This window comes from Dipodomys merriami, unplaced genomic scaffold, assembly GCF_024711535.1.
Source record: "Dipodomys merriami isolate MVZ:Mamm:240054 unplaced genomic scaffold, mDipMer1.0.p SCAF_12, whole genome shotgun sequence".
Classification (NCBI taxonomy): Eukaryota; Metazoa; Chordata; class Mammalia; order Rodentia; family Heteromyidae; genus Dipodomys; species Dipodomys merriami.
In genome coordinates, this window is record NW_027202493.1 from 45,554,329 (window position 1) to 45,578,406 (window position 24,078).

The following is a 24,078-nucleotide window of genomic DNA, read 5'->3' on the forward strand; positions in this document are numbered from 1 at the left end:
ACGGAGCGGAGCGCGGCGCGCGCGGGGCTCCCGGGCCCGAGGCCGGGCTGCGTCGGGGCTGCGCGGCGCCCAGCCTCCGCCTCCCCGCGCGCGCGGGTCGGAGCCAGAGCCCGGCGCCGCGGCGGCGCAGCCCGTCTCCCGCGCTCCCGCCCGCCGCGCGCGCCCCGGCCGGGCTCGCGTCCCCCGCCCCTCCCGCGGCTCCCACGCGCCGCCCGCCCCGCTCTCCGGCCGCCTCCTCGCCAGGGCTCCCGGCGGCGCGCGCGCCTCGCAGCCTCGCCTCGCAGCCTCGCCGCGGAGCCTCGCCGCGGAGCCCGGCCGCCGCCCCGCGCCTCGCCTCGCCGCGCCGCCTCGCCGCGCAGCCCGGCCCCGAGCGCGGCCCGGCCCCGGCCCGGGGCCCCCGCGGAGCCGCGCGGCCCGGCGCTGGCTCCCGCCCGATGCTAAGAGCGGCCGGCGGGCCGGGCGCCCGGACCTGCGCGAGGCGAGCGGCGCGCGGCGGGTCCCGCCCGCTCCCCGGGCGGCTCCCCGGCTCCGGGCGCAGCCCCGCGGCGCCCCGGCGGCCCTCGGCGCGGCGCGCGTGGACCGGCCGCCGACATGACCGCGCGGAGGACGCTCCGGCCGCCGCCACCGCCGCTGCTGCTGCTGCCGCTGCTGGCGGCTCTGCGCGCGGGGCCCCTCGCCGCAGCCAAGGGTAAGCCGCGGGGCCGGGCGCGGGGCCGGGCGTGGGGCAGGTGCCGGGGTGCGGGGGCCGGGGCGCGGGGGCCGGGGCGTGGGGTGCGGGGGCGCGGAGCGGGATCCGGGACGGGGTCGGGGCGCGGGGCCGGGACGGGGGTCGGGGCGCGGGGCGGGGCCGGAGCGGGGGCCGGAGCGGGGGCCGGAGCTCGCCCCGCGCTCCCTGCGACCCTCCGGCCGCCGCCGGCCTCCGCTCCCCGGCCGGGTGCGGGTGGGTGGGGGGCGGGCGCGAGCCCGGGGCCGCTCCCGGGACTTTTCCTCCGTCCCCGGGCGGCCCGGGCGGCCGAGCCTCCGCGTCCTCCCTGCCTCCTCCGCCCGCCGCCTCCTCGCCGGACTCCGCTCCCTCCCCTCGCGCGGCGCCGGGGCGGGCGGGGGTCCCGGCGGCCCGGCCGGGCTCCCGCGCCGGGAACTTGGTGGCCTCGTCCGAGCGACTTGGGCACTGTTGGCCGCGGACCCGGGGCCCGAGGCGGAGGCGGGGAGCGGAGCCCGGAGCCGGGCCCCAGGCCGGGTCTCCGGTCCCCCGCGGGCCGACCCGCTTCCCCTTCCCCGCCTCGCCCTCGATCCCGGGGCAGCCCGGCCGGGCGGCGGGGCCACACCCGCCTCGCGACTCCGCACAACTTCGCGCCTCCCGGGGTGGTGGGGTGGCGGGGTCGCGGGCCGGGTGCGTGGAGACGCCGCTCCGGGCCGGCTGCTCAGCGCCCGCGCACGTGTGTGTGCGCGGCGGGGCCCGGGAGCGGCGCGGCCGGCCGGCCGCGGGGAAGGTCGCGCCCCGCTCCCGGCCGGGCCCCGGCCCGGCTCGGCCTGGAGAGCGTGGAAGGGGAGCGGGGCGGGGCGGCGGCGGCTGCGGGACGGCCCCGCGCGGGCCCTGACCTGTTGGCTCGGAGGCGAGAGGCGGGAACCGGAGCCTTGGCGCCGCGCTGCGGGCCGGGCCGAGCGGCGTGGCGACCGTGGGCCCGGGCGGCCGGGCGCAGCCCCCTCGCCCCGCGTCCCCCGGTACCCACACTGCTTCCCGTCGCGGCGGGGACCCGGGGCCGCCGGCCGTTTCCCTTCGGGGCCATTCATTCCAGGCGTCCCTGCTCCAGAGCGCCCGTCCTGCCCCCTTCCGGCCTGGGGTGAGAGGGCGGCGGGCAGCTCCGCTGGGTTCCCCCCAAATCCACACCTGGGGCGCAGCCCCGGGCCGGAGCGGCCTCCCCACGCTGGACGTCCTCATCCGCTCCGCCCGCAGCGGGCCGGGCGGCCCAGTTCCCACCGAAACCCGGGGAGCCCCGGCGCTCACCCCGGGACCGCAGGGCCCTTGCACCGGCGCCCAGAGGCAGCGTCTCAGCGCTTCCCTGGGAGGAAGCCGAGGGTGAGCGGGGATGGAGCCCCGTCACCACCCCGCAGCCCCGGAGTCTGCAGCCAGGACTTCCCCAGCAATCCTCACTCCTCGCTCGCAGTGTTGGGAACATTAATTTGTTGTTGTTAAATTCAGAACCCGCTCAGCCAAGTCGCTTTGGGGCAGCTGTCCCCCATCCAGGCTGCTGCCCGGTCAGCACTAGGGGATTTCTGGACCCTGCAAAAGTCAGAGGAGAACCTGTCTTCCGGCAGGCAGGCCTGAGCGGGGAGCGGAGGAGACGGTCTGGCTGTGCCCGTGGTGGAGGGCCTGGGAATTCCCTGGGCCTCGCTCCTCAGCAGTCTTGCTCACAGAAGGCCCTGGGAGAGCATGGCTGTCTCTCTGGGTTGGCCTTCAGCGGGCAAGCGTGCTGGTGAGGAGACCGCGCCGCTCTGGCCGGTCCAGGGCCCCAGGCAGAGCAGCTCCTCTCTGTCCGTGTCTGTCTGCAGTTCAGTTTTCTCAGCTATCAACCTGCTTTGAAAAATGTCAAGAAAATGGCTCTTCTTCCTTTAAGAAACAGATCAACAGAGGCTCCGTGGCCACTTAGTGCTTATTGCGAAGGACCAGCAAATCTGGTGTAGACATTTCTAAGCTGTCAGAATGCAAATGGCATATTAAATACTCCACGCTCTGATGAATTCTAAATGCGCCTCTGGTAGCTTTTTTGCTGAGCTCATAGTGAAAGTAAGTGGCTTCTGCTCCCAGACAAGCAAGGTAAGCTCCAGATGCCTTTGGCCTCCCCTCATTTTTCCCTTTCCTCCTTGAGTTTGTTCCTTTTGGTAAGGTAGTTAAAGAGTTGCTGGGATATTGGTTGCACCTACAAAGTGATGAAGGTATGCTTTCTTCAGGTTTGAATTCAGTTGATAAATAAAGGAGGTGTCTGATAAAGGCAGAGATGCTCTGTGGTCCATTTTGGCTCTACCAGGGTCTTGGTGCACATTCCATTTACACTCCAGAGTAGGGGCTTGGGTTTCCACACCAGCCCAGTCACGATGAAGACAAACCAGTTTGTTTCTGTGGTTTGCCTGCTACAGGACTGGAGGCGTATGGTTTTTGAACAAGTAGGATTGGCTTGGATGAGCAACCTTAGGCCAAGAAATAGGCATTCTTGACGGTGCTGAAAAGCAATAGGTTCACCATGTATGAGAACAACTCTCAGTATGGAAGTTAAATAATTATATATGGCTATTTTTTCCTAAATACAAAATAAAATCTTTTCCCCAAGGACCATTATGCACAACCTTTGATTTCTTGATACATCTGCATTTAAGGTCTAATGTAGCCCCTAGCACCAAGGCTGATATGTAAGCAGAATTGCGATCCCCTCTATGTGAAGAAAGACAGAAGGAAATTGTGTGACTTGAGCTGATTAAAATGGACTGGTTGTGGGAGGTTTGTGAAACAGTGTGCACCTTGTTCCTTTGGCCCTGCCCCCACCCCCACCCCCAGGCCCATCACCCTCTTTGGATGCAGAGTGTGAAACAGTTTTCTATCGGAGTTCAGCTGCAATGTCCGTTGTATGGTTTCTATCAACCAGGAATTTAGGAGAGAGGAAGGTGTCATCGGCCCTTCAAGGAAGTTGCCTGCATTTTCTATATCCTCAAACACCCTTGTGCTAGCTGGGTGAAGGGTTCCATCATCAATCTGCTTCGGTCTCCTTCAGCAAAACCCCAGATCCTGATGAGAAGCTTGCACTGGGGACAGACATCTCAGTACACCTCCCGAGAGGGTGTTGATTGACCCTCTTTGCCAGCATGTATCTCCATGTAGAGTTTCCCTAGTGGGCGCACACGTGGCAAACCACACCCCACAGAGCGTCAGAACACGAGCAGTTCTGGATGCCTGGTGGAAGTGAACACTGATTTTCACGTCACTAACACATCTTTCCCCTGCGTTGCTGCCTCCTGCTATATGGGATTCTGGATTTAGCTCAGGGAAAGTAGTGAAAAGGAATGAAGAATTTTACAGTTGCCATTGCATTCAGGTCTGAGTAGAAGAAAAGAGTGTTTTTTTTTTCCATCTCAGTGCTCATAGTCTTAATTTTTTCCATCACCTTTGTGAAGTCCACATGTGGTCGCTGCCTGTGAAGGGTCTGAGGTCAGGGTCAGCATCTGGGGTCAAATTTCTGTTTCCACATCTGAAGTCTCCACCAAGGAGCCATCCTGGAAAGTGACGGCAGCCTAGGAACTGGATTATATAAGATATTAGCTCAATTCTAAGTGCTTTGTAGTTCTTTGATGGATTTCCGTTAACCCTTCACTTCAGTACAACTCAAGAACACCCCAACAGCCCTGAGGACATGACAGACAGTCACAGGCTGCCCAGGCTGCTTCTCGAACCCTGAGCCTGCCCCGGGCCGCTCCCCTCGCTTTAGGTGGGCAGAGGCCTTGGATGTTCCTCTGCCAACTTCCTGTGCCCAAGCTAGCTTGCACACAGATCCACGCCCTCTCACTAGCAGGTTCTGGGTGTGCCTCTGAGCACCCCCACTCCCAGGTAAGTGATAGCCAGAGAACACAGGCCAGCTCGCACTTAGCGGGACACTCCGCTGGTGCCTGGGCATTGGTAAAATAGGCATTGGAATATCATTTAGAGCACATGGCATACTTGTCTATATAACATACTGTAGTGATATACAATATGTCGTTTATGTTGCATAAAATTAGTCTGTCTGATTGGCTCTGTAGATGGTATCTAGATCTAAGAGGCAGATTATACCTACGATCTATCTCTTCCTCCCAGTCAATAAAGAGGTGGGATCCGATAATCAATTCATTAGTCCTTCCCAGACTAATTAGCCCACATTGACCTCATGATGAATATTCCATGCTATGAAGCTGCAGTTATTTTAGATCATTTCACTTGCATTGTCAGCACCTCCATTATTGAAGTTCATCATTTTTGGCTGTTTAATCTTTTTTTTTTCCTTCAAAGACGAATTTACAACAAAGCTGAGATCCAAACTCCTTTTCCATAGTGTTTAGATTGTGGGAAGACATCAAGAGATAATTATGTTCTTTCATATAAAAGTACTGCCCAAATGAATTATTTTTTTCCTTTTACTGTGTAGTATACTCTGATGTGATTAGTGTTATGTAAGAAAGTGCTAAATGTTAGATTAAAATTTGAATTATTTGAGGAATGATCTCTAATGAATTAAAAGCCTTTGAAATTAATTGTGAATTCCAAGCAGTTCTTTCCCTGATGCTGTGAGCATCCATATGCTGATATTTGGAGAACTTTTTCCTCCTCTTATTTTGATGGGAGCCTCTTTGCTGATGTCTCATGCATTGGTCATTCTCCTCACGAAGATGAAATGCACGTCAAGAATGCAGAGAGTCCTGGGCTGTCAGCCACCCTGCCCATTCCCGTCTCCTGTCAGCGGGTGTTTCCCTTCATGTTACCATAGTCCTTAGACTCCGTGCGAGTGGAGATCTTTGGGCTCCGTGGAGGGTAAGCAGCTCCTAATGTCAGGGTTAAGTTCCCTTGCTAGAAAAGGCAGGATTTCAGCTTTCTTCCAAAGAATGGATGTAGGAAAACGTTCAAAGGTCCCCGGTGACTTTTGTCACTGTCCCCAGTGACAGTTTGCTCTCTCCTTGTTCGGTGTGGGTCAGGGGAGTGTTGATATTGGTGGCTAATTCAGCCTTGGACAGATGAGACATGCAGAGAACAGGGTTGTGAAAGCAGAGAAAGAAGCTCCCATTCATACAGAAAATTGACATGAACCGTGTATTTCCTTTTCTTTTGGCTGTGTAGGGGTTTGAACTCAAGGCCTTGCACTCACTAGGCTGGTACCATGCCACTGAGTCATGCCTTCAGCCCTGCTTTTCCCTGGTTGTTATTAGGAGAGGGTCTTGCTTCTTGCCTGGTTGTAGGCCTGCACCTAGATCCACCTGCTTGAGGGATCCCTGTATCCCTGGGGTGATAGACGTGCGTCCTGGTGTCCAGTGTCCCTCTGTGGAGACATCACTGCCTGGCACTGCTCTCATCATCTCAGGACCCCTGCGGCTGGGGCGGCAGGCATGTGCGATTGCCAGCTATTGGTGAGAGTAAGAAGAGATCCTGTGAATTATCCTGCCCCAGCAGACCTCTAACCATACTCCTTCTGTTCTTAGACTCCCAAGTAGCTAGGATTAAAGACATAAGTCCCTGGTGCCTGGCAGAAGTGTATGTTCCTTTAGAATCAACTTACATCTCTCACTCTATCTGATTCTTTGATAAATATAATCATTGTTGGCAACTTTCTGTATTATATGTGCTTGTGTATTATATATGTGTATTATACATTTTACATATATGTTATATAGGTGTAACACACATATATTATCTATGTATATATCTTTATACATTATGTGTGTATTAAGTATTTTACATATGTGTTATATAGGTCTTACATTGTATATACCTTATATGTACTATATATTATATATTACATATATTTCACATGTTATATAGGTCTTACATATATTATCTATGTATTTACCTTATGTAATATATTATGTGTATTTATTTTATATTTCACATATATGTTACATACGTCTTATATATATCTATGTATATCTATTATATATATAATATGTATATATATTATATGTTTCAGGTTAGCTCACTGAAGTTGTTAAGAATCTCGGTGGAAATAACATCTCTGGCCAGCATCTTTGCACTTTTCATTTGTCATATTCTTAACAATAAGAATTCTTCTTGGAAACAAGGAGAATTCAGGATATTGACACCTCCAGTAGGACTATAGTAATTCTTGTATGAGCTGAAGAGTCTTGGTTAGTGCTGCTGAGATCACTCTTGCAGTGTAGCAGGATGGCAGGGCCTTCCTCCTCACCCTTCCTCTGTTTATAACCAGAATGCTGGTTCAATAGGCCTTCCAGAACTCTCTTTCTTATTGAAGCTTTATTCCAAATCACTTGCTGTAATAACAGTCTGTGTGGTGGAGATACTAGCGTTTCTGTGGAAAGTGAGCAGGATTGAACCTCTAGGAATGGAGAACGGGGTCAGGAAGAGAACCAAGGACTGGGAAGGAGCTGGAGATGTGCTGGCAGAGGGTGGGAGGCCCATACTCGGCATCCTTAAGTCTCATCTGATTTTCTTTTGGGCGGTCATGTAAGTTCCAGTCATAGCATCAAGCATGTTCCCGAGCCAATAACCGTACTACAGACACTCAGAGCAGCGACTGTCGCCTGCAGGTGAGCACAGGCCTCCGCAGGTCCCAACCAGTAACTTCCCTACTCATGCTCAGAGCCCTGAACATGTCAGTAGAAACGGCTTTGAATTCTTTTTATTATTTTTCTCATGCATATTTGTTTCACATGCATTTATTAATCATCCCTATTTCTCTTTGTATACAGAATGAGTTATTGAAGGTGTTTGCGTTTCGTTTTTAGTGACAGTATTTTAATATTAGAGCTTGTTCAGCAGATATGTCAACTTACAGTTGTCATTTTGATCTTCATGACTATTTTATCTCTCAGCTTTTTACTTTAAAAGAGTTACATAAGAGGATTAGGGAACAAAGAAGTAATCAGTTTTTCTCTCTCACTCTCTCTTTTCTTTTACAAGTGCAATTACAAAAATTACCTTTCCTGTGTTCTTTAGTGTACCAGGACAAAGGAAAGGGGTATGTTGTCAAGATACAAGAGAGAGACGAGGCCTCTTCTGACCTGAACACATAAGAAGAGTAGCCAGGCTGAACTTTGGGCTATGACTTATATCATCTAGAAAACGTTGTTCTTTCCATTTTTATGATGGATGGACAGCAAAATGCTTTTTAAAGGAGTTGGTATAAAATTCCATATACAGTGTTACATGGCGGTGTGATATCACTTACATTTTCTGTTTTAGAAACTGAACTGTAAGAAGAGAAAGTACAGAAGTCAGAGACTTGGGGTTATTCATTGCGGTGATAAAATCAGAAGGAGTATGCTTCAGGTCATGCGTTAACTCAAGAAGGAAGCTGCATGCCCAGGTAGCAGGTTACCAGGTGGGCAGGGCATGAGAGGCCCCTAATAGGTCTGTTAACCACACTCTTCTAGAAAAATAGGCGAACCTCTCACCATCAACAAGCAAGGGGCCTAGCACTTGTCTAGCCCTGAACAAGAAATATTAATGTACATGTTCCACAGAGAACAAATAAGGAATCTACGTAGAAAGCGATGGTCAAGTTTATGTCTCAAAGTTGTGGAAATGAACTGTGGCTACATTTCCCCAGTACAGATTTGAAGCTGCGGTTGGGAATACTGAGTTTCAGTACTGAGACACTGCTTTATCTCTGGAAAAATGAGGGTGGGTGTTAGGCGACAGTGTGGCTGTGCCAAACAAAAACTCACTGTGATGTGCTATGTAAACACAGCACACAGAAGGACGTCTGCAGTAGTTAACATGGCTAGGTTCTTGTGTGGTACATCAGGTTGCTTACATGCTGGTGTTTCCAGGTTAAATGCTGAGTGGAAAATATGAAATAGCATGTGTATTTTGATCACCGTTTCCCTAGAATCGGTCTACTTCCAGCAAGTACTTGTGAAACAGAAATACAAATGCTCCTTGTTGGTGTCCATGTCTTGTTTGCCTTTGTGAATAACTGTGGAGACATGGAATACAATGATTGTTCTTTTAAAAAAAAATTTTTTTTATTGGTCCTGGGGCTTGAACTCTGGGCCTGGGCGCTGTTCCTGCGCTCTTGGTTCAAGGCAAGTGCTCTACAGCTTGAGCCACAGTGCCACTTCTGGTTTTCTAGCAGTTTATTGGAGATAAGTGTCTCACGGAGTTTCTTGCCCAGGATGGCTTTGAACCGTGATCCTCAGACCTCAGCCTACTGAGTAGCTAGGATCACAGGTGTGAGCCACCGGCACCCGGCACAATGATTGTTCTTAAAGTTAAAAAAAAATGTCTGAACAAAAAGTACAGCTAACCATCTCTTATGAGACCCCATGAGTGGGCAAAGTGGAGACAGATTGTGAGGATTTTCAACTTGAAATGACCTTCAGATTTATTATCGGTCATGCCTCTTGTTCATGTCCAGTGTAACAGGACTTGGGGTACCTTTGCAGAATCTAAGCAGAGCCAGCTTCCTGGGGGATAGGGAGAGGGAGGGGGCAGTCCCAGGCCTGCCCAGCCCACACTGCTGCTGCCCACCCTCCCTGCCTCACCCGCTCTGTCCTCCTGTCCCACCTCTTTCTGAAGCTTTGCCTCCTGATGTCAAGATACTCTCCAGGAAGAGCGGAAGGGCTTGGGACGTTCTGGGCTTACATGGGAAACCTCAGCTTATCCTGACAGCTGGAGGAGCAGACATGTGGCTCAGGAGCTCGGGAGCCCAAGGCCGCCCTGGTCCTTCAACCTCCCAGGATGGAAATCTGTTAAAGGATTTTGTTGCTTGTTAAATACTTTATTACAGTCATTTCTTTCAGGCCATTGAAAATCACATTATCCCAGTGCCATTGTGTTAACTATTTAATATATTTCGTATCAGTAGAACTTGAGTTGCATATGTGTTGTTGCAGAATACTTAATTTCAAGGAACTCAGCCGATTTAACCGCTCTGGAAGGTTTTATTTGTTAGGTCTGCTCAAATTAGTCCAAAGAGACAATCACTTTTTTTTTTTTTAAAGAAAAGCTTGAGGATTAAAATGATTTGGCTGATGAACTGACTTCAAAGAAACGAAAATCAGGTCATTGTTTAGTTTGGCGGTTCCTGTCTTCCAGTGGAAATAGTTCATGCCAGTGTCTCAGGTGGTCTTTGCTGGTGAAGGAGGGTCAGTCTTGGGTTTGATTGCATCGGTTTTGGCCTAAACCATCCCAGATGGAGCATGTCATCTTCCCTTCTTGATGGTTGGCCTTGGGAAACATTAACCTCTGTTTGCCTCTGCAAAGGTGAGGTCAACTGAAATCAGTTTTGTAAGCACAGGTGAGAATCGCAGGGCAGCATCTGGGCTGGTCCTCAGGAGCCTAAACAAATGTTAGGAAGCATTACGTTCCCAGAAGTACAGAACCAAACTCTCAATTCTGTGAGTTGCCACTTCCGAAGAAATGTTATTCTTTTAGAGAGAGATTAACTGTTAGTGCAGATTAATCATTATGTGTGGATATAGCAAGTGGTAAGAACAACTCTGTTATCTTCTAGAATACTCTGAAGGGAACAAAATGCTTCCTAGCCTCCTTGTTTCATTTATGGTAAGATGTACGATCAATCAGATCAATTGATAGTTTAGATCAAGCTAATCATTTGAACGTATGCATCAAAGACAGTGTGAATAACATGAAAGCCTCAGAAAATCAGTTAGAAACGTGCGTTTGAAACATCATTTAAAATCGGGAGGCCGTGGATGTTTGCAGAGTGCTGAGACAGGAGCAGTAAAGGAAAACGGTGGCTGGCCTTCAAGATGGCCTCGGCAGAGTAAGTTTATCTAGAGTTTCTGGGATGTTGGTGGCAAGTATTCCCAAGAGCAGTGTGACACTTAGTGGCCCCCATGAAGTCCTACATTGTCCTCATCGGCTGTTTGGCCTGTGGAAAAGTAACTGAGGCTACTGTTCCAAAAGAGAGTTGATGTGATTTTCCAGGTAGGGCACTTGCCACTACGTCAGAGCCATTATCTTCTAGGCAGTAGACGCAATCTGTTGTGTTTCTGAAGGTTAAGACTGGTCCGTGGCTTCGGCATCTCTGGGGTAAAATCTTTAAAATGGCAGAAGATCTCCTTCACCCTGAGGACTAGCCAGCCCTCCTGTCCTTCCTGCCTGCATGGAGGACCCGCTGTGCTGAGGCCATCCTGGCTGACCGGCTCTGTCCCTGGGTTAGCTGGGCCCTGGGGCGGCAGGTGCAGACTCCTCTAAATCAGCTCCCGTGCCTGCTGCTGCTGACTGCGAGGCCCTGCCCCAGGGGAAGATGCCATCACCAGTATCAAGAATAAACCCCACATTGTGACAAAAGAAGCAGAGACCCCTTCCTGGGTCACAGAGGTGGGGAGGGTCGGGGTGTTAGAGCCATCATGGCAAGGCCCTTGTCTCTCTCCCTCCCTCTCCCCGGGGGAGAAAGAGGGGTGCGGCAGGGAAAGTGGCCTTGAAGCTCTCTGGGCCTGAGCTGAGTGAGACCTCCACAGAGGTGCTCGGGGGTGCTGGGCACTGGACCCGCGTGGACGTGATCTTGAGATGGAGGGACGGCTCCTGCTGGGTTGTGGGACAGCGCTGTTCGCCCGGCTGAGGTTTTGCTTTGGGCCCTGCTTCTTGGTGGCATGGACAGGAGGCTTCTCAAGGACTCTGCCAACAAGCCTGGCTGTGCTCACGGGAGCCGGAAAAGGAACACTTTTCCAGAGAGTGGGACCGGTTCAAGCACGGGGGACTCTGGACAAAGCGCCAAAGTGGGCCAAGGGGCTCGACCTGAGAGCGCACCGACGTCCCTGGGCCTGCCTGTTGACAGCGCTAGCAGGGTATCTCCGCCACAGCCGCACTCAAGCCAAGCCGTGCCACCTGAAGTGAATATTGAATAATGGGAGAGCGAGGAGGAGTTGATGGGGTGCAGTCCGCCTGCATGACAGACTTCCTTCTGAGGCACATCTCCTTGCCACCACACCAGTGTGGTGGACACATAGACAGGGTTTGCCGAAACACATTGAAAACGGGCAGCTTCTTTTGGATGGTGGAGGTAATGGAAGTGAATTACAAAACATGACTCCTGGGTTTTTAAATTATTGGATTTTCTTGGACCTACCTAAAAATCAGTGTTAAATGTCTTGAACTCTATGCATATAAAGAGCTAAGGAAAACAGTGCCTAATAACGTGAACATTATAAACTCATGGGATGTATTATTATTCTACTCAAGGACATTTTTATTTGCATATCATTATGATTCATTAATTAATTTAATGAAGGATATACTTAGAAATACAAACATAGATGGAGATGTTTGCATTTCATTATGATCCATTCATTAATCTAATGAATATCATAAATATTTGAAGACATATTGAAGAAGCTAAGAGAAGAGGTAGCTGCAGGTCTGGAGGAAGCAAATGCCAGCATTTGTAAGCAAGCAGAGAAAAAATGAGGGTGTGTGTGAGCATCTCTTAATAACCATCTCCTGTCAACTGTTGACTCCTCTATTTAGATATCTGAAACCGGGCAAAAGCCCCAGTGCAAACCAAACATGCACAATTATCTTTTACAGTTCCCTTTTTAAGCAGATTTTCTCCCAGCAAGGGAATTATTTTTTTTATCGTGCATAGCCAATCTGAGGAACACGGACAGCAGCATGCAATTCTTGTGAGACTGGCCCATCCCGGATGGCTCCATGCTCCCTGTGCAGATTCTGATCTGTCTCACTCTCCTGCGACTGCAAATGAAATATGCATACTTTATGATTCCGCCACCTCTGTGGCTGATTGTGGAGCTGTTTGCCAGGGAGTTGAGGACACATGCCTTATGTACTCTGAGATCACGGTGACCCCTCACAGCCCTGCCTGGCTGGGCAGAGCTGGGCTGGCACTTCTGGACCAGATACACCACCTTCTAGATTTGGGGCCTTCCTGGGTCTGGTTTCTTGATCAGAGAAGTGGTTTGGATCTTTTACTTGCATCTCTGACATCCTTGGACATCTAAAATACAGTCCCAGTCAGGCTAAGCAATATATACTCTGCAGATGGTAGAAGAGTAGACTACATTCAGTAAGGGTGCTTGTAGTGAAGAGGTAAAAGCAGTATGTGTGTGTGTTTTATTTGTAATGTATTCAACAATCTATAGTCACATAATTAGTGGTAGATGATTTGAATTCACCTTCTAGTAACTTCCTTTTTCTAAAACCTCAATACTGACACTAACAATCATTTATTACTGTTGAGGATGTTTATACTCTAACAACACAGCTGTAATACTTAATATCATCTCCACGAGAAGCTCAAGACTTCGTTTGATCACATATTTCCTGATAAATGCGAGGCTCACAAACTCACTTTTCCTGAGCCATAACTTCTGGGCTGTGGAGACAAGTTCAAGCATACCATACTCTATCTCTGTCTTTCCCTTAAGATTTTGAGCCTAAATCAATATTTCTGCTACCATGGAATCATGTCAAAAAGAACTTTAAAAAATCCAAGCTAAGATTTGTTAAATGACAATTCCTTTGGACAACTAGTTAAAGATAATAATAATAGCCGGGTGCTGGTGGCTCACACCTGTAATCCTAGCTACTCAGGAGGCTGAGATCTGAGGAAAGCCAGCCCAGGCAGGAAAGTCCATGAGACTCTTATCTCCAGTGAACCACCACAGAACTAAAAGTGGCGCTGTGGCTCAAGCGGTAGAGTGCTCACCTTGAGCTGAAGAGCTGAGCGATAGCACCCAGGTCCACGGTTCAAGCCCAACCACCACCACCACCACCACCACCACCAACAACAACAAAAGATAATAGTATTGTTAAAAGTTCAAAAAATTAAAATCTAGGCTAATGTTTATTTTGCATAAGATACTGACCAGAACTTTTTTCTGAAGAATTACGTACATTGAAATGACTGATTCTCTGATTATTTTAAAAATCATTTCTGTGGTGATCATGTTCTTCCAACACTTAAATGCTATGCAAAATGCGATGTAGAGTCTGTTAACATCCTGTCAAAATTTTAAATAATTCTAGACTCCATATATACATATTGGAGAAGGTTAAGGAATCCTCTAAATACTGTCGTAGCAGAGCATGAACTGGATTGCTAAACACCACGATGCCAAAATGATCTCTTTATGAATCAAACCATCTCTGGAGATAAATTCTTAACTTCATGCTCTGGACAACGGAATGGAAAGCTTTTCCCCTTTAGATTGTTCCTTTTCCCTTTTATTCTTAGAAACAAGCAGACTATAGAGGATGGTGTTCTGGGCTGGGGAGTAGGGGGGTCCTTGCTCTGCTGGTATGGCAGTGAAGGCATGGTCATCCTGCTCAGGAGGAGCTGAGCATCCCCTGAGAGAGGCTGGGCTCCCTTTGAAATCCCTGGCTGCATAGTAAGTAAACCACAGCCACAGCTTGCTTACCGCTAAATAAATCTTGGTGGCTTGTGGGGCAGGATAAAGAATTTATATCATTCCATGTACTTGAGACTAGCAACTGAAAACTAAGACTAGGAGAGGCATTGGGTAGAGCGAGAGGGAAGGCCGGATGCGTGGGTTCAGGGATGCATTCACAAAGGAAGGAGGAGTTCTGCTGACCTAGGGCACAGCACGGCCAGCACTGTGTGTGGTTGCAGAAACTTAAGGAATGGGCAGATTCTTGGTCACACTGAAGTCAAGAAAGTTGCCACTGTTAATTTAGGTTTCTTGAATATGCATAGCTGTATGTGCTGGATTCATACCCTTCTGCCCAGTATGGAGAGGGCCGGGCTTCAGTAGAAGTAAGTAGTATTTACACGCAAGCATCCCATGCATTCTGCAAGTTTTCCAGGTGCTCATTTAGGTAACTTTATGGAGCTTTACTTTGAACCAGCCCCGTGCTCTGTGGGTCGGCTACCAGTGCGGGGCAGGTCCCCGTGCTCTGTGGTCAGGTAGCAGTGCGGGGCAGGTCCCTGTGCTCTGTGGTCAGGTAGCAGTGCATGCAGGTCCCCGTGCTCTGTGGTCAGGTAGCAGCAGTGCATGCAGGTCCCGTGCTCTGTGGTGAGGTAGCAGCAGTGCATGCAGGTCCCCGTGCTCTGTGGTCAGGTAGCAGTGCATGCAGGTCCCCGTGCTCTGCAGGTCAGGTAGCAGCAGTCCATGCAGGTCCCCGTGCTCTGTGGTCAGGTAGCAGCAGTGCATGCAGGTCACTGTGCTCTGTGGTCAGGTAGCAGCAGTGCATGCAGGTCACTGTGCTCTGTGGTCAGGTAGCAGCAGTCCATGCAGGTCACTGTGCTCTGCAGGTCAGGTAGCAGCAGTGCATGCAGGTCCCTACATTCCACATCCCATTTGAGTGATTTTTTTTCCCACCTCAACATTGTGATCAGTGCAGTCACAAAAGCACTAAACGTCAAGTGTTTTACATGATATGAGTCTGCCAGTGGGTAAGCATATTTCTCCGTACATATGTGACAAGAGTCCTGTTTGGTTGCCCGAGCATTCTGGACAAATGAGTCTGTTGTGCCTATTTTACAATATCTCTGAGAAGATAGAATGTGTGACATGTCAGCACCCAGGTGAGCACTGTTTTGAGATGGCAGGTGTATGGTGGTCAGCTGACGCCCACTGCATTTGGCACTCACAGTAGGGGAGGGTGTCCACACTCAGTAAACAGACACACACGTTCCATTCTCGCCATCCTGTCCCTGTTCCTGAGGTTGCAAAGCCTTCTGGAGATAGATGGGTGACAGGCGGCAGCTTTTCTGGCTTCATCCGCAGAGGTGATAACGAGTGTACAGCCATCCCGTCTCAGGAGCAAAATTCCTTCCCTGAAACGCAGCTCCTTTACTCATGGTTCCCGAAAGAAAGGCAACCTTCTCCCTCTGAGTATGGTTCTGGGTCCTGTTCCAGGGCTTTATAATCCCATAAGAGAAAATCCAATCCTGGTGTATGAATCCAGAGTCTCCATTCCTGTCACTGTCCCCTATGTGGTCCCATTTCTGCCAATAGGAAGATACCTAATAATATTACACCTTTCATCAGAAACTCTAGAAAATACCCACCCTGTCTTTCTTCTCTCCCCTCTCCCTTTTTGCCTGGGGTTTGTTAGGACCTTTTCAACTATTGACTGTTGCTTATCTGATGAATGAGTACTCTTAGCTATTTATAACAGCTAAATGTATCATGCCTTCTCCCAAAGAAATCATTTTATGCCACATGTATTGTATATCATCATGTGCTGAGTATCTAACTTAGCAGACATTTACTGGACATTTCTCCTCACAAAGGAATCAGTGAGACAAATCTGTCTTTAATTTCTAAATATCCAATTAAAGTATTAGGAATTGCATATAAGTTTTAGAAGAAATATAACTTGAACCTGTAATATTTTTGTAACATATATAATAATAGAAATTCAGTCATATTTTCACAAAAATAGTTCTAGACACACACGTATCAAAAAGTAAGAATCCTATGTATAGTCTTTGAATGTATGGTGAGCATTGCCTACTGCAAAATGCATTTCTAACTTAAAACTCAAGAAATTATGTTGGATAAAAATAAAACCTTTTCCTTGTTCGGTTTCATCATCATTATGGCAAATGGTACTGTGTGCCAGGTTTCATTCTAAAAGACTCCCATCATGGAAACATGAATGACTTTAGTGTTAAAGCAGACATTGCTTCATAAAGTGGATTTGATTTCTCTACAAGGTCACTGTGGTTGAGTACTTTTTAAGGTCAGAGTCCCTCAATGGTTCAGGAATGCCTGTGGAGCAACTCCACATGGGGATCATTTTCATAAGTCTGTGTAAACTAGTATTTAACTCTTGACGAATGTCCTCAGATCTCATTAGTAATGATGTCGTTCAAGCTCAGTGTTGGAAGGGATTTTCAGAACATGCTTTTTAAATGGTAACTGTTTTTCACGAAAAAGTTAATCCAAAAAACATAATCAAAGGAGGTTTCAGGGTTAAGTTTTCTTGAGGCTCTTGTTTATGCTGCGTTTGGAAGCAATTTTGGCAGCAGTGAGGATGGCCTCACATGGACGTCCAGTCATCGCCACGGGAGTGTCGCTACCACAGACCGGAGGGAGTTCTTATGAAGTCTATTCTTTTAATTTTTACATTGTTCTTCACAGCTTGGCTGATCTTGAACTCACAATCCTATTATTGCGCCTGCTTCCCAAGTGTTGAGAGTACAGGTGTGCAACATGATGCTGACAAAATTTTATTACTTTTCCTGCAGACACAGATTGTACAGGGGAACATAAGGAACATAAGAACTTTGCATGATATAACACAGTGTATTTTGTTAGTTGTTTTTGCTGCTAAAATATGGAGCACACTTTTTCAATGTGGTATTTTTTATTTAGCTAGCTATAGTGAGTGGACATATTGAAGATTCTGGGTTTGGGAAATTTAACTCTTCTTTGGTGTGGTAAGAATATCAGTATAACAATAATACATATAATAACATATTACGTAAGTATAATATAAAATGCCTTATGTGCTTTGCATGGAATTTGTCAGGGTGCTTACTCATAATTTTTTTATTGAAATATTTTATGGTATATTCAAATAGCACAGTCACACAAACTTTCTATGTCATATCACAGAGCTGTTGCTATGAAAAGAATCAAAATCATCGCTGTTTATTGTTGTGTTGCACCCACCCAAAGTTATTGTGATCTTACAGCTTTGAAACTGTACTTTGTTAGATGAGAGAATGGTTAGCATGGAGCTTACAAATTCTTTGTTATGCTTCATCAAAAAGTATGTTTGTAAAAGTTGATGCAGATACACACAAAGATAACGTTAGCAACAGTGTGGATACATCAGCACGTGTGTTTGTGCAGTGTTTAACTTATCTCTGTTTTACACACCAGGGGTCTGTCGTCTGGCAGACAGATTAAAAAATAATACAACTCAACGTTCTTCTCCACACAAAGTGAATGAAGGAGAGACCCAGGAATGAGATCCCAGCGTGAGGTCAGCTGTGCCCCTGCATTGTCTTGCATGATAAGAAGGGTACACATGACCCAGTAGCAGCCTACCAGGCACAGAGCCCTGAGTGCAGACTCTGCAGTCATTAAAACTCATATTCACACACATATAATACAATGGCATGCCTCCACCACTGTAAAGCGTTTAACATATACTTTATTGATTCCACGGAAGTAGTTGTAAATATGTTTTTGTCTGTTTTATGCCCGTCACTCTGCATTAAACTGTACCTGTTGTACATATTGAAGGATTCAGTATTTCTTGGTCCATTCACAATAATATTCTACTGTACATTTTTAAAGATTTTAAGAATGAAATCTGCCAGTACTAAAAATTTTAAAGTTAGACTATTTAAAAAATCCTGACCCAAGCTTCTCTCTCTTCTCAGAAAACCAAGAGTGTATTACAGTTTAGTAGAATGGAAGAGGAGGAGTGTCAGGGAGTGGCAGTCTCCCCTTGAATCCCAGTACTGCTGACACCCAAACAAGCTCAGCTAGCTCAGAATGAACAGCATGTCTGATAACATAGTTCCATGCGTACCTTAATAAACCCCAGCCTTGAAATGAAAATTGAATTAAACTCTTGTAATACTAAAAAAAATGCATTATTTCCTAGAAATAGACTTTGCCTCTTTGCCATGATGAAGGCACAGTTACTGAAGGGATAGATGGTGGGTTAAAGATGAGTGGATGGATGGATGGATGGTTGGATGGATGGGTGGTCGGTGGATGGGTGGTGGGTGGTGGAGGGTTAGTTGGATGGATGGATGGATAGATGGGTAGCTGGATGGGTGGGTGGATGGATGGAAGGATGGATGGATGGATGGATGGGTAGCTGGATGGGTGGGTGGATGGATGGGTAGCTGGATGGGTGGGTGGATGGATGGAAGGATGGATGGATGGATTGGTAGGTAGATGAATAGGCGGATGACTGATAGATACATAGATGGACCTGTGGAATTTCTCTGAACCTTATCCCAACTCTGACATGGTTTAGCCTGTTCACATTTGACACAGAGATAAGAACTTCATGCCATGTCATTTGGCACGCAGTGAGATGGAACTCCTAGTCAAAAGGAATATCCATAGTCTGACATTTACTAATTCTTCCTGATTGATGTTCTTCCCTAGCAAACTGAAGATTAAATATTGTTGATAGAACATTGGTGTACCATTGATATATTGGCCATCGTCTTGGTTGTCCTTTCAGTCAGATCAGAAGTGATGAGATGACCCGTGCCTGCTCACTCCCACATGCACGTGCATGGGCACACACACGCACACACACATGCACATACACACACACATACACACACCTTTCTTTGGTGAGGGATATGACAAGGGAGTGGAGTCATCTAGGGGACCGGAAGGAAGCTGGTGGGTCAGTGATCTTGCAGAGCCTCACATACTGGGCACATCTGGTTTTCAAAAGAACCATGAAGGTGTGTACCAGAGCAAGGCCTTGCCTGCATACAAGTCTTACAGCCGTCTGTAGGAATGTGGGGTTGAAAACCCAAAGAATGAGTGGGAAGGGTCCTGTGTGGAGCACCCCAAAATGTGGGGGCTCCCACATGGCTGAGTGGGAGAGGGAGCAAGCAGGAGTGCCAGGCTCCCCGAAAAAAGCCATGGCTGGACCCGGCCAGCTCTGTCCAGTGAATGAGCAGACACATGCGGTCTTCTGCTGGATGTGTCTCCAGTGGAAGCGGAGGTGGATGGGCCGCCAGGACACAAGAACCTGGCCTGTTGAAGAAGGTTCCAAATGCACCACTGTGTTGACAGGGGCATGGCCTACAGCAGCCTCCCACATTCTGCCCTGGCTTCTGGCATGGCAGGAACAGACACTGGGGGTCGACCATTTATTCTTGAGCTTTGGGCCAGGTAGAGATTAATGAGAGTAATGAGGGATAGGAAGAGTTGTGCGAGGTCAAAAGGAAAACTAGGGAGAACATGGCCTTGTGGAAAAACAAACAACAACAATAACAAAAAAACAAGGGTGAAAATGATCCCATTTTTAGTTTTGGTGAAGAATTGGACCAATGAGGTTTACACTTACATAAATCAGTTTATAGGACTGTAGTTGGAAAATTAATTTTTGAAATTTGCATTTTCTTATGTCCAAAGCTATCCGAATAAAGATAGCTTTTCTGCACTCACGGAATCTTGCAGAAATTTTGCATTTGTAATATAGCTTTACAAAAATCACTTGTCTTTCATATTTGAATGTAAATCCATCATGAAACAAATTACATCTCTCAGCTCACCTAAGAACTCTAATCTGGCAGGCTTGTTTTACTTTTCAGATTCAATTATACGAAACGGTATTATTTTGCAACTCTGACCATGTTACATCTCCCTATCATTTTTATGTTAGAAAAAGACATCATTTTCAATTATTTTGTGAGGCACAGACCACCCAGCTTTCACATTGTCAGTGAAACACTGAGGGTAGACACATCTTTTGAGGTGTGAAGTTGTTATTCCAATTGTTATGTCTTTTATATTTGGCTCTCACACATCCCTAATTCTAACAGCTCTTTACCTACTTGAACCATGTGACAAGAGTTCATTGTTGTACAGAAGCTGTGTTGGGAGGTGATGAGGGTCATTAGCATGAGTAAGAAAAGTCTCCAAGACTCATGTTCCTTGAAGATGAAGATGAGGTGCATCTCAGGCCCAAACAGACTTTTGATGCACCCTTCTATGTATTAAAACTATCCCCAATTAAAATATCTTATAGGAATATTCAGACTAGCATGGGGTATAGATAGAACTATAGCTTCAGAAGATAGCATAAGTAAAGTGTATAGTCTGTATCATGGAATGGATATAATAAAGTGCATCGGAACCATGAATCATGATGTTGGATACAGGGGTTGAACTCACAATCCTGGGATTATTAGGCAAGTACTTTTCCACTTGAGCAGCACCCTTGCTCTCTGCTTCCATTTGTTGTTGTTGTTTGCCAGTCCTGGGGCTTAAATTCTGGGCCTCAGCACTGTCTCTGGGCTCTTTTTGCTCAAGATTGGTGCTCTATTACTTGGGCCACAGTGCCACTTCCAGCTTTTACTGTGATTAATTGGAGCTAAGAATCTCACGGACTTTCCTGCCCAGGCTGACTTTGAACCATGATCCTGAGAACTCAGCCTCCTGAGTAGAGAGGATTACAGGTGTGAGCCACCAGCACCTGGCTTCCATTGTTTTCTGAATAGATTCTACTGCTTTTCCTAGGTTGGCAAGACATCTTCCTATCTTGGCATCCCAAGGCCTCCCAAGTAACTGGGATTACAGGCTGGCACCATAGTATATAATCACAGAATCATTTACAGTGTTATAAACAATTCTAGTGTGTTATCGGCAAAGGGGCTTTATCACAACAAAGACATTAAATTCATTAATAACTTACGCTCAGCAGAGGAAAATTTGATGATTTCAAAGGCTAAAGAGAGCCTGAGAATGAACACGAATTGCATTCAAGTATTTTTCTAGCTTTGATTCCTTCCTTGGCACTCTTCAGACCCTTGCAAACAAATGAGAACTAATGGCGTTTCAACCTCCCTTCTTTCTCTGAACACAAGGAGTCCTTTGCTTTGATTCCTGTAAAATGATTGAAGACAACTTTATCTGCTCCAAGTTTTTCAATCAATGGCTAATTGAGTTACCATCAGCCATTAATCCTGAGCTATCCAGACAGTAACTCCAGATTTCTCCTCAGTTTCTCTCTATGTAATTACATGAGAAGTACAGAATAACATAAAATATAACAGCAATTTGTAAAAAGAAAAAAAATCTCTCTGGAGGTTGCAGCATTAGATTGCCAATGCTTTAGTCACTCTGGTAGTTATTTTTAACTGTGCTTGTGAATAAGGAAAAGATGCTCTTACATAATCAACTTCAGTTATTTGAAGGGGATGTTGACAGCATACCATACATCCTTAGGATTTTTACAGTTTAACTAGATCTGAGTTATTTTTAATCAAGGCACATCTTAAATCTGATTCGGAAACTTCTAATTTTTTTCAAATAAAGTTATTAGAAGGACAACTTGGATGACCCTGCTCATCAATTCTGGCTCCTAACCGATGCACTTGCAGAGTCTGCTGTATTTTTGCAGCATGTGCTGACTCCAGTCTCACTGTAGGCATTGGCGATGTTGCCCCTGCAGCATGGACCCCGAGAGCCCGGGCTCCGGATGTCTGCAGCCCCGGGGAGGGCCCAGGGACATGTCTCTGGGGGTCTAGGAATGACAGTTGCTTTTAGCTTAACAAAGAAACCTGGGACAAATCCAGAGGGAGCTCAGAACTATTCCAGTTCTAACTCAAAGAACAGTTGTACTGTTCAGATTAGCATTGTATTATCTGCCACCCAAGCCTCCTGTACAGAGGAAGACAGGCTTTCCTGATTTAAATGCATATGTAAAAATGTGTGTGCCTGTGTGTGTGTGTGTGTGTGTGTGTGTGTGTGTGTGTGTGTGAGTGTGTGTGTGTGTGTGTGTGTGTGTGTGTGTGTGTAAGCATGGTCAAGTGTCCAGCAGATGGATTTTCATGCTAGATACAAAGATCATGGTATAACGAGAGCTATGTTGACAACTTCAAAAGGAGAATTCACATGTTGTGTCTGTACCCCACCTTAAACTTCATTTCTTTGCCTTGTGAACACACACAACCTCTCGATTTTATTGTCTGTTCATGTTGGTGCTAGGTGTTTACACAAACACAGGTCCCTGACGCTCAAACAATTAGATTTAATTTCTGACAATATTTCTCCCCCAAGCAACCATGACCGTGAGGATTAAAGTCACCTCATTTTGTGTTCTAGTAGTACACTGTGTTATTTTGGTATTTTTTAAGTCTCCAGATGACTTAGAGCATGCGCTTTTGCGTTCCATTTGTACAGGTGCAGTGTCTGTTATGGAAGGGCTGCGTGAGTTCACAGTGGAAGTCCATAGGGCCCACATGTGGGGCTGGGGACTTGAGAGGCTGGGCCAGGTGTCCAGTGAGGGACATCATGGCAGGAAGATAAGAAACTAGGTTTGAGAGAGAGAGAAAGGATGGGAGCTGAACTCACCTGATGGAGACCCTGCTCTCGTGATAACCAACCAACAGGTGTGTCCATGAATGTTCATCATTTAACCAGTTTTGAAAAATCTCATCAATAAGGCCACAGTGGCAGTCGAATTTCAGCATGAATTTTTGAGAGGATATTCAAACTATAAGACTCAGGAAATTCATGGCTTTTCAGGGATAGACACAACTCTTGTACTAATAAAAAATAATAACTAAGAAAATCACATGACTCTATGAAGCACATGGTGTACAATGCCATGTGCCAGTATGCAGAGAAGGAGAGACGTACCCATTCTTCTGACTCTACAAATTCTCTGGAATCCAAACACTGATTTTCTTCTCTGGTTACCTGTGTGCCTGGTAACTGGAGCACAGCGGTTCAGCAGGTAACTCACATGGCTCGACAGTATGTCCTGTGTAGAAATGCCTTGCATGTACATCTAATAAGCCATTAGGTAATACACATGGAGGCCTGCATCTAGACCTCTGCAAGTGTGCTCAGTGACTGTTAACCAAATATCATCAACAGTTGCTCCCTTATATTTGAAATATATATATATATATATATATATATATATATATATATATATATGCTTTAAAAAATCTTTCCTTCAGAAACTTCTTATATGCTTTTGTTTCTAAGTTATGAAGCAGCTCGTGCTTTTCTGGATGCCCCATAACAGTATTTGTGTGTACCTACAGAGCAGGAATGTATATTCATGATGTTTAATTTGTTTACCTGCAATAGACATTTTGAGGCCTTTGAAATGCACTTTTAAGGAAAGCAAAATGCATATTTTGGAAGACACCATTTGAAGTAAACAGATGTCTCAAGATCAAATAAATGAATAGATCAGTTACATGGTACAAAGGAAGATGGGGAGGAGTTTGTCAAGGCTAACGCACCGAAAATCCCTGGTTCCCCCCTCCTGCTAAATTCCACTTGCTGATCATGGATGTAGCGGTGCGATCAAGTCAGGCAACCATTGTGTTCAAGGAGAAGCAGTGGTAGGTGGAGAGCACATGGACCTTGGCCTCCGTGAATGACAGTGCTGCCATTTTGGCCACTTGATTTGGGGTCCACAATTGACTCAGAGAAGGGGGAACCTGGGGAAGCGTGGAAGGCCCATCTGGGAGGCCTTTCTGAAGGACCCGCACTCCTTCTAGTGGTCCACCAGCGAATCCCAGTTCTCTATGCTATGCCAGTTGTAGCAGCTCACTTATTTTGATCTTGACTTTTCAAAGTTACAAGCTGTGCCTGGAAGTGTTGAAAGAGTGAGAGAAAGAAATCAGGCTGTGCGGGTAGGGATAGGGAAAGAAAACAAACGCAATCCGGGAGCTGAGG

General features: G+C 47.3%; 1 protein-coding gene across 1 annotated transcript in view; it reads left to right on the top strand.

Annotated features, from left to right (window-relative positions):
• Positions 1-591: 591 nt before the first annotated feature.
• Positions 592-24,078, top strand: part of Csmd1 (CUB and Sushi multiple domains 1) — a 1,029,359-nt gene continuing 1,005,872 nt past the window's right edge. Inside the window, exon 1 of the mRNA XM_070015936.1 lies at positions 592-688. Within this exon, the coding sequence (XP_069872037.1) occupies positions 592-688 (97 nt within the window). The remainder of the gene's footprint in view (positions 689-24,078) is intronic.